The 11,240-nt window shown below is 40.7% G+C and overlaps 1 protein-coding gene across 1 annotated transcript; it reads right to left on the bottom strand.

Annotated features, from left to right (window-relative positions):
* Window positions 1-6,284: 6,284 nt before the first annotated feature.
* LOC113036966 (uncharacterized) lies at window positions 6,285-10,965 on the bottom strand. Its single transcript, XM_026193613.1, has 2 exons — window positions 6,600-10,965; window positions 6,285-6,412 (listed from the first exon to the last, which is right to left on the bottom strand). The coding sequence occupies exon 1, from the start codon at window positions 10,853-10,855 to the stop codon at window positions 7,022-7,024; it is 3,834 nt and encodes a 1,277-aa protein (XP_026049398.1). The 5' UTR covers window positions 10,856-10,965; the 3' UTR covers window positions 6,285-6,412; window positions 6,600-7,021.
* Between the last annotated feature and the right edge of the window lie 275 nt (window positions 10,966-11,240).

Genomic DNA, 11,240 nt, shown 5'->3' on the forward strand with positions numbered 1-11,240 from the left:
CAGGCTCTATCATGTAAAGAGCAATAAGTACACAAAGCGGGTAGAAACAAGCAGTTTCCCTGCTCAGGCTCCGGGATAGGCAGAGTATGAGTCTTTCTTCATTGTCATATGCAGAAGTTGTGGGCTGATGTCACTCTTTAGCTGTGTCCCAATTCAGGGTCTGCACGCTTGAAGTACGCGCACTACGTACGGTGCGTACTATAAGTACGAGAAGTGCGGAAGTGAGTGGCTTGTGAAATGGGACGGTATACGCTTCGTCACGCTGTTCAGGTTGCCTAGCAACCATGATACTAACCGCGAGACACGTTACATACAGCTTTGTGTGTATATATATATATATATATATATATATATATATATATATCAATCACTGACTTTCAGCTTGTTGTGTTTGTGGATATATGACTGACTTTAATTATTAAACATTCGCACATAAATAAGTGACGTCATATTCAGTACTTTTGACAGTTCACTCTTCGGCCGCTCCATCTTATTAGGGAAATTCCATATACATAAATGTAAATCTCAAAACTCAACCCCATCATTTGATTTGTTTTTGATTGAAATTGAATATTACTTAAACTCTCTTAAATTAACTTCCAATAAAAAAGGTTTATCATTGATTGAAATTCATTCAGAAATGTTTAACGAATGAGCTGTCACAACTTTCAAGTACAAAGTTGTTATGAAGTCTGTCACATTCCCCCCCCTTTTTTCTTTTTTTAATCCTTTATTTATTCAACCTTATTTCATTGTACTGTATATTGTTACTCTTATTTGCCTTGTATGTCTACTGTACAAACTGAACTGGAATGACTGACTGTTCGCTTTATAAGTTCAATAAAGTTTGGAAAAAAAAAACCTCTTCGGCCGCTCCCTTCTGCCGTATTTTGCGACAAAATTATCCACACCCACCGCCGCGCTATGAATTGTGGGATATATGGGACCACGAAGCGTGCACCGGACCACGTTTGATATTTGGGGAAATCGACGGCGCATTTGGAGTATGCATTTGAAGTACACTTCGAATTGGGACAGCCGTCGTTGCGTGGCGGTGACGTAACCGCACTTGAAATGCGTACTTCAAGCGTGCAGACCCTAAATTGGGACAGAGCCTTTATGTGCTGTAAAATCTATGGAAATGGCAAACAGGCAGGAAACACAGCTGAACATAATCACACGAGACGAGACAGGGAGGGAGCAAAACAGAATAAACTGGTGCAGGGCACGGGACTGTCAAAGGAAATGCTTGAACGTAGGGGACAGAGGATCAATTCTGCGCAAATAATCCCTTGTGTTTCCAATAAAAATCCAGAAAACTGGTCATTTGTGTCTGGCTTTGCTGTTAAGTAGGTTTCACCATCATTGTTGTAAAGTTTTTGCAATTTCAAAATATGGATTTGCAAATGCAAAGTAAGATTTTACTAAATGAAATCCTCAAACGCACACATAACACACAATAACAGGTTTAAGGAACACTGGGAGGTAATTGGAGTTATGTATCAGATGGTTTGGTCAATGTATCTGTTGTCTTCTACAAGTAGTTACCAACAACTTATCAAGACAAACACATTTAAGGACAAACCTCTGTTGTAACCTCTGTCATCAACTTGAGCTAGCAATTTTATATATAATTTTAAAAGAACTTTGACAAGTCAGTGTTGATGTGTAATCAGTCGTTTGAGTTTTAATAAGGAGCAGTTGTTATATGTCAGTGATGGACAATAGGCCAAAGACACATATGACAGGTTAAATATTCTACTGGGTGATTAGGTCTCTATAGCATCAATTTTTAGACCTTATAGACCAGGGATCAGCAACCTTTAAGACCCAATGAGCCGTTTGGACCCGGTTTCCACGGAAAAGAAAACACTGGGAGCCGCAAATACTTTTTGACATCTAAAATGAACATAACACTGCATACATTGTTTTTTTACCTTTATGCTTTGTATAAACAACTATAAAGTGTTGCTTATGAAATCCATGAAGTGCTACAAAGAAAATGAAATTTTATTGTAATGAACACATTTTGAAATCTTAAAAAAAAAATTTACAAAAAAGAAAGACATCCAGTTGAAGGTCTCTGAAATTAATTAAAAAAGCTGAACTTAAATTATCCATGTAGCAAACAAAAACTGAGCCGCCATCCTTATTGGCCTACAGTGCCTCTGCAGAAGAGGTGGACGCACCTGAGTGTCCGCAATCACGACTCGCCACCTTAAAGTCTGTGCTCTCTCCACTGTTGTGTTATGTGTCGGGCTGTGTGCTGGAAAGCTAAAGCTGCATGTGTACAGCAACTGTGTGTGAAAAGTAGTCAATAAAGAGAAGCCGAAAAGCATGTTCATGCAAACATCATCGGGTCTGCCGTGACAAGTTTTCCATGGGACTTTTGCTCCTGAACCTCTGCACACGCTGTGTGTACAACACATTTGCGCCTAACCATTTAATTGCGTTATATAGATATGCTAAACATAAGAGCTCTGTTTATTATTATGTTGTGTCTCAGAAAAAAAGCACAAAAAAGGTGCAGCATTCAGAATGAAGACACTTTAATACTGTGGCTACTTCTTAAACTATTACATTCATATCAACTTCTAGGTTAAATCTGGTATACTTGTCAAATAAAGTTAATAAAGTAATCAGGTATGTCGTGTGACATTACCAAAACTGTTATCAGATTACAAATTGTCTCTTGACTCACCGGAGTCTTAGCCTACAGGTACCACATAGCAGAAATTGCCTGCTGCATTCCGTATTGGCCTCTGTGTCATTACGCCCTAACATCTTCAGTCCTGGCTTATGCAACTAGCATTTTCCAAAGAAGATAAAATGCAGGCTCTATCATGTAAAGAGCAATAAGTACACAAAGCGGGTAGAAACAAGCAGTTTCCCTGCTCAGGCTCCGGGATAGGCAGAGTATGAGTCTTTCTTCATTGTCATATGCAGAAGTTGTGGGCTGATGTCACTCTTTAGCTGTGTCCCAATTCAGGGTCTGCACGCTTGAAGTACGCGCACTACGTACGGTGCGTACTATAAGTACGAGAAGTGCGGAAGTGAGTGGCTTGTGAAATGGGACGGTATACGCTTCGTCACGCTGTTCAGGTTGCCTAGCAACCATGATACTAACCGCGAGACACGTTACATACAGCTTTGTGTGTGTGTATATATATATATATATATATATATATATATATATATATCAATCACTGACTTTCAGCTTGTTGTGTTTGTGGATATATGACTGACTTTAATTATTAAACATTCGCACATAAATAAGTGACGTCATATTCAGTACTTTTGACAGTTCACTCTTCGGCCGCTCCATCTTATTAGGGAAATTCCATATACATAAATGTAAATCTCAAAACTCAACCCCATCATTTGATTTGTTTTTGATTGAAATTGAATATTACTTAAACTCTCTTAAATTAACTTCCAATAAAAAAGGTTTATCATTGATTGAAATTCATTCAGAAATGTTTAACGAATGAGCTGTCACAACTTTCAAGTACAAAGTTGTTATGAAGTCTGTCACATTCCCCCCCCTTTTTTCTTTTTTTAATCCTTTATTTATTCAACCTTATTTCATTGTACTGTATATTGTTACTCTTATTTGCCTTGTATGTCTACTGTACAAACTGAACTGGAATGACTGACTGTTCGCTTTATAAGTTCAATAAAGTTTGGAAAAAAAAAACCTCTTCGGCCGCTCCCTTCTGCCGTATTTTGCGACAAAATTATCCACACCCACCGCCGCGCTATGAATTGTGGGATATATGGGACCACGAAGCGTGCACCGGACCACGTTTGATATTTGGGGAAATCGACGGCGCATTTGGAGTATGCATTTGAAGTACACTTCGAATTGGGACAGCCGTCGTTGCGTGGCAGTGACGTAACCGCACTTGAAATGCGTACTTCAAGCGTGCAGACCCTAAATTGGGACAGAGCCTTTATGTGCTGTAAAATCTATGGAAATGGCAAACAGGCAGGAAACACAGCTGAACATAATCACACGAGACGAGACAGGGAGGGAGCAAAACAGAATAAACTGGTGCAGGGCACGGGACTGTCAAAGGAAATGCTTGAACGTAGGGGACAGAGGATCAATTCTGCGCAAATAATCCCTTGTGTTTCCAATAAAAATCCAGAAAATTGGTCATTTGTGTCTGGCTTTGCTGTTAAGTAGGTTTCACCATCATTGTTGTAAAGTTTTTGCAATTTCAAAATATGGATTTGCAAATGCAAAGTAAGATTTTACTAAATGAAATCCTCAAACGCACACATAACACACAATAACAGGTTTAAGGAACACTGGGAGGTAATTGGAGTTATGTATCAGATGGTTTGGTCAATGTATCTGTTGTCTTCTACAAGTAGTTACCAACAACTTATCAAGACAAACACATTTAAGGACGAACCTCTGTTGTAACCTCTGTCATCAACTTGAGCTAGCAATTTTATATATAATTTTAAAAGAACTTTGACAAGTCAGTGTTGATGTGTAATCAGTCGTTTGAGTTTTAATAAGGAGCAGTTGTTATATGTCAGTGATGGACAATAGGCCAAAGACACATATGACAGGTTAAATATTCTACTGGGTGATTAGGTCTCTATAGCATCAATTTTTAGACCTTATAGACCAGGGATCAGCAACCTTTAAGACCCAATGAGCCGTTTGGACCCGGTTTCCACGGAAAAGAAAACACTGGGAGCCGCAAATACTTTTTGACATCTAAAATGAACATAACACTGCATACATTGTTTTTTTTATCTTTATGCTTTGTATAAACAACTATAAAGTGTTGCTTATGAAATCCATGAAGTGCTACAAAGAAAATGAAATTTTATTGTAATGAACACATTTTGAAATCTTAAAAAAAAAAATTACAAAAAAGAAAGACATCCAGTTGAAGGTCTCTTTGAAATTAATTAAAAAAGCTGAACTTAAATAATCCATGTAGCAAACAAAAACTGAGCCGCCATCCTTATTGGCCTACAGTGCCTCTGCAGAAGAGGTGGACGCACCTGAGTGTCCGCAATCACGCCTCGCCACCTTAAAGTCTGTGCTCTCTCCACTGTTGTGTTATGTGTCGGGCTGTGTGCTGGAAAGCTAAAGCTAGCTGCATGTGTACAGCAACTGTGTGTGAAAAGTAGTCAATAAAGAGAAGCCGAAAAGCATGTTCATGCAAACATCATCGGGTCTGCCGTGACAAGTTTTCCATGGGACTTTTGCTCCTGAACCTCTGCACACAGCGTGTGCAGACCGGGGCTGTACGAAGTCACTTTTGTCTTTACGCAGGACTGTAAGCCGTCTTCTGCGAGGTGTGAGTGGTTTTTGTTTTTAATAATAGTTCATGGTGGAGAATAGCTGCTCAAATACGTATGTGGATCTGAAGATCGACAATCCACAAATTAGACATACTGGTAGGCTGCTCTCGTCAGAAGTAAACGCAAATAAATCTGCCCAGGCATCATTAAATGTTCTATTTTCTTCAGATATTTTTCTTTTCTTACATTTCTCCATACTTGACCTACCTGGGGTTGAAAGTCTGGATAAACGCATGGCGTTTTGGTGAGTAGTGTATCCTTATTTTGAGCGACGAAAAATAATAAAATATCATTTTATTTTTATATTTCAATATCATGATAATCTTCCAATTTAGAACAAGTTAAACAACACAAAAAACAAAAAACAAAAAAAACAAAACAAAAAAAAACCCCCCACAAATGAAATACACTTCAGCTAAATACTTTTACAATTTATTTTCCCAAACCACGGAGCCGCAGTGTAGAGACAAAAGAGCCGCATGTGGCTCCAGAGCCGCAGGTTGCTGACCCCTTTTATAGACTATTTGGTCTATGTAGGTTTCTAAACATGATAGTTCAGTATATTGGTTAAAATAAACTAGAAAGGTATCTTACTATAATATTAGGGTTAGTTTGAAAATTATATGCTGGTGTCCTTTTAAAGTCTAAATCTTTAAAAGGACATTATGTCCTGTTAACTATGCAATATAAAATTGTAACCAACATATTCAAACAGGCAGTTTTATCAGTTTCTCCTGCTTATAGCGTGAATGTCCCTCACATATTCACTAAAGAAACACTTCCACTACTATATCATCCATTACATCACATGAATCACGTTCTCATGTAAAAATAACTTCTCCTTAAACTAAGGTGACCGAATAATAAGTAGTTACCAGTGTTGGTCAAGTTACTTGAAAAAAGTAATCAGTAACTAATTACTTCCCCAAAAAAGTAATCCCGTTTGTTACTCCCCTCGAGTCGTAATAAAGCTCAACTTGTTCCTTGTGTTTTAACTGACATTTATTTCGGACAGGAGGATTCTTCGACATGCCTTAACTTGTAATGATGTCCAACCACAGCCGATACAATGCCGTCAGAACTAAAAAGAAATACAAACTTAAATGAATATTCTTAATAAAGCCCCTAAGCATTATATATGGCGAAACATTCCAACAAAACAATCAATAAAATACACATTACACCTCGCACTGCGGTAATTGCACTAGAATATCACGCAACACTAGCATATTTACATACAATGAAAATAAACAAAAGAAAACATTTACCTCATTGGCCTCACTCAAAGGGAATAAAACTTTAATCCTTACATCGTGGGGAGGTCCAAAAAAGGCACTCTTTTATTTATCTTACTATTTACTATCTTACTGTGGACGTGCAAACCTCGTGGCTCGTCTCAATTAGCTTGCTGAGTGTGCCAGCCAAAAATACCCTCTTAGCAACAACAGACGGAACTATAGAAAAGGTTCCTATCTAATTGCACAATTAGTAAAAATAACACATTTAAACATATAAATCCAATGAACAAAACATGAATTACTATTGATTTATTTCTTAATATTTCAACTACTAATTGTTTCAACCTTACATATCTAATAAAATGAACTTAAATGCGAGAGTTGCCTATGACGGCAGCTACACTCCCACCAAATCACTTGTGATTTCCACCTATGAACTTATGAAATGTAAACTAATCTGCTTCTAATAGTGTCACAGTCTTGTGTATAGGTCTGTCAAGTAGAACTGGTTTACTCAGTCTCTTTCCATGGTCATCTAACAATGAGTCACTCATTAACAGTTGTACTTTGCGTATACATCCATCTTCACTCGGGTGTATGGCAACAACTTTGGCCAACTTCCAGTCGTTTCTTGATGCTTGGTCATCTTGTACGATCACTATGTCATTGATCTTTGCATTTCTGTTTGTTTTGTGCCACTTTTGTCTTTGTTGTAGGCTCAACAAGTACTCTTTCTTCCATCTGTGCCAAAAGTCATTGGCCAAGTACTGGACTCTACGCCATCTTTTGCGAAGATACAAATCTTCCTTTACAAAGTCTCCTGGTGGTGGCAGTATTACTGACGACTTCATGGTCAACAGAAGATTAGGTGTAAGTGGCTGAGGTCCAGTAGGATCGTTGAGTAAATGTGGGGTGATAGGTCTGCTGTTAACTATCGCCATCACTTCATAAAGATAGGTTCTTAGAGATGAACTGTCTAATGATCTGGATGACTGATCCAGAATGGTTGTCAATACACTTCGGATCGTACGAATTTGCCTTTCCCAGGCTCCACCCATATGACTGGCAGAGGGAGGATTCATCACAAACTCACAGCCTAGCTGTTTCAAACTTTCCTGATCCATTTCCTTTACTGCTTCCAGAAACTCACATCTGGCTCCAACAAAATTGGTGCCTTGATCTGATTGCAACTGACGTACATTCCCACGCAAAGCGATGAAAGAACGCAGTGAGTTTAGAAAAGCGTCGGTTGACATATCATCAAGCAGCTCTATGTGCACCGCACGAGAGCATAGACAGGTAAACAGAAGCCCGTAACGCTTCAGTTCTTTTCTTCCTTCTTTAATGTAGAATGGGCCGAAACAATCCATCCCACAATACGTGAAGGGAGGGGTGGTCTCCATTCTCTCACTTGGTAGGTTTGCCATCTTTTGCTCTTCTCCTCGACGTCTGAATTTCCTGCACTTAATACAGTTGTAGATAAAGGATGATACTGCTTGACTGCATCCTAGTATCCATATTCCGTTCGATCTCAGCTCATTTATCGTCATGCCCCGTCCTTGATGTTTCACCCGCTGATGATAGTGATCAATCAGTAACTTTGCGATATGGCAAGTCTTTGGTAAGATGACCGGGTGCTTGACGTGTGGCTGCAATGTAGAACGCTCTAATCTACCTCCCACTCTAAGAACACCCTTCTCATCCAGGAAGGGATCGAGTCGATAGAGTCTATTTGTTCTGTCCTTGGGTAGATCCTTTCGCGTTTGAAGTGCCTTGATTTCCTTGCAGAAGATTGATCTTTGTACAATGGATATGACTTTAAGCTCGGCTTCTGTCCTTTCTTCAAGGTTAGTGGCTTTATTGCTTCTCCTTTCCAAGCCCTTAAACTCTTTCACAAATCTGAGAAGTCTTGCCATAGCTTTGACCAACCTTGACCAACTGGAGAATTTCAGAAAACGTTCTGCCAAAGAATTTGTTTCTGTAGTTGTATGGAGTACAACAACTTTGCGTACTTCTGGATCCTCTGCATCAAGTTTCCCCACCGTGACTTCTTCGTGGGGAAGTTTCTCTTGCCAAAGAAAACTTGGACCACTAAACCAGTTGGAGGTAATGAGGTCTTTGGCCTTCAGTCCACGCGAGGCATGATCTGCTGGATTGAGATCTGATACCACAAACTTCCATTGCATCGGTTGAGTGCTTTCCTTAATACGCTGAATGCGATTTGCAACGAAAACATGGAAACGTCTCGCATCGTTGTTGATATATCCCAAGACAACTTGAGAATCTGTCCAGAAGAATTCTTGAGCATCTTCTAGCTCCAACTCTGCTTTGAGCATGTCACTAATCCGCACTGCTACAACTGCTGCAGACAGCTCCAATCGTGGCACCGTAGTAACCTTCGTGGGTGCTACTCTGGACTTGGCAAAGACAAGAGCGCAGTGGACTTGTCCTGCTTCACTGACAGCTCTCAGGTACGTACAAACACCATACCCTGAAACACTTGCGTCTGAGAAATGGTGAAGCTCGTACTTCTGAACTGTTTGAAAATCTTTTGGCACGTAACATCTGTCAATTTTGACATCTGCTAGATTTTTTAGATCCAACAACCAGGACTCCCACCGTGACTTCAGATCGCTTGTGAGTGGTTCGTCCCAATCTGCTTTCTTTCGACACATTTGCTGTAGTATCTGCTTCCCAAGTAGAACAAAAGGTGCCACAAAGCCAAGTGGATCGTAAATAGAGGCTACTGTGGACAACACTCCTCTTCTGGAAAGTGGCTGCTCGTTCACAACTACTCGAAACTGGAAATAATCCGAGTCGATGCACCATTTGACACCTAGGGCTCTTTCAATTTGTTGCTCGCCCAGTGACAAGTCCTTTCTTACTGTTTCTGCACAATCTTCTTCCGGTAGCGAATTAAGCACTTGCTTACTGTTTGAAACAAACTTGTGAAGTCGCAAGCCTCCTGTGCTGCAAAGTTCCTTTGCTTCCTTCACCAAACGAATTGCCTCTTCTTCTGAGTGGAAACTGATAAGACCATCGTCCACATAAAAATTTCGCTCAATGAATCTTATGGTAGCTTCACTGAACTTGCCTTGACCTTGTGCAGCAATATACTTGAGACCAAAGTTCGCACAGGCAGGGGAAGAAGCAGCTCCAAACAAGTGTACGCGCATGCGATAGACAGATGGAGTAGAGTTGAAGTCTCCATTGTCCCACCACAAGAAGCGAAAGTAATTTTGATCTTCTTCTCTGACTCTGAATTGATGAAACATGCGCTCAATGTCGCACATCACTGCAACTGGACCTTTTCGAAATCGGCACAGGACCCCCACTAGAGAGTTGGTTAACTCTGGCCCTGTAAGCAGGTAGTTGTTCAAGGACACCCCTCCGTACTTTGCTGAACAATCAAACACCACTCTTATTTTGCCAGGCTTTTGAGGATGATACACTCCATGGTGTGGAATGTACCAGGCAGGGCCTTTGTCCAGGTCTACAGAGGGAACTCTTTCTGCATCACCACGCTCTATAGTCTCTCTCATGAACTCTGTGTAGTCTTTGTGGTATTGCTTGTCCTTCTCAAATCTTCTCTTCAAATTTTTGAGTCTGTGTTCTGCACAGCTCCGGTTGTTTGCCAGACTTGGTCTGTCTTCCTTAAATGGCAAAGGTAACTCACAGTGTCCATCTGCTTTCATCTTCACTCCTTCTTCCATTATGGAGATGAACCTTAAATCTTCTTGTGAGAAGTGTGAATCTTCCACCTTTCTTTCATTGAAGTCGGACTCGAGCACTTTAATTACATCTGCAGATGTGACCACCTCTTTGACTTGTGTGCGACAGACGTATTGCACTTCTTTGACCAACTGCTCAGCTGACTGATTGGGTGTCACTTCCTTGACAATGATCTTGTGGCTACATCCTATGGCATCCCCATAGTCAACACATGGATTAGCTCCTCCAACTATTGTCCAGCCAAGGTCTGTTCTTTGGGCAAAAGGTTCATTATCTTTTCCCGCCACAACTTCTCTGGGTACCAACACTTGTGAACAATTGTAACCAATGAGCAGGCCTACGTCACATTCAATCAGTGGAGCGATTTCTTCAGCCAGGTGCTCTAAGTGTGGCCACGCTCTTGCTGTCCTTTGTGTGGGAATATGACTCAAATTCGCAGGAATAAACTCTCTTGTGTATGTCACAGGAAGAGGAATTCTCCTTGAAGAAGAGAAACCTCTGACCTGTAACCCAGACAGCCTTTGACTTGGTACTAAAGTGTCTTTAGAAGACATTGTCGAGAGCTTTAACTGCACACATTCCTTCTCTGCATCCAGAGCATCTGCCTTTTCCTTCAAGACGAATGTCGTGTCACTTTGGCTATCAAGAAGAGCATAGAGAAGAATCCTCCTGTCCGAAATAAATGTCAGTTAAAACACAAGGAACAAGTTGAGCTTTATTACGACTCGAGGGGAGTAACAGTCAGAACTCAGCCTGCTTCGTGCTGGAGGAGAGAGAAGGAGAAAGAGGTCTGCCGAGCGGGAGCGGAGCTGAGCCGAGCGGGAGCGGAGCTGAGCCGAGTGGGAGCGGAGCTGAGCCGAGCCGAGCCGACAGCGCGCCGGGTCACGTGATTAAGCTCGCGTCTCTCTCAAGCATCAAAGACGCTCAAACACACACACA

The sequence above is a fragment of the Astatotilapia calliptera genome, chromosome 14 (assembly GCF_900246225.1).
Source record: "Astatotilapia calliptera chromosome 14, fAstCal1.2, whole genome shotgun sequence".
In the NCBI taxonomy this organism is placed as follows: domain Eukaryota; kingdom Metazoa; phylum Chordata; class Actinopteri; order Cichliformes; family Cichlidae; genus Astatotilapia; species Astatotilapia calliptera.

Coding starts and splice junctions, on each gene's coding strand:
- LOC113036966 (XM_026193613.1), bottom strand. CDS start 10,855: ATGTCTTCTAAAGACACTTTAGTACCAAGTCAAAGGCTGTCTGGGTTA.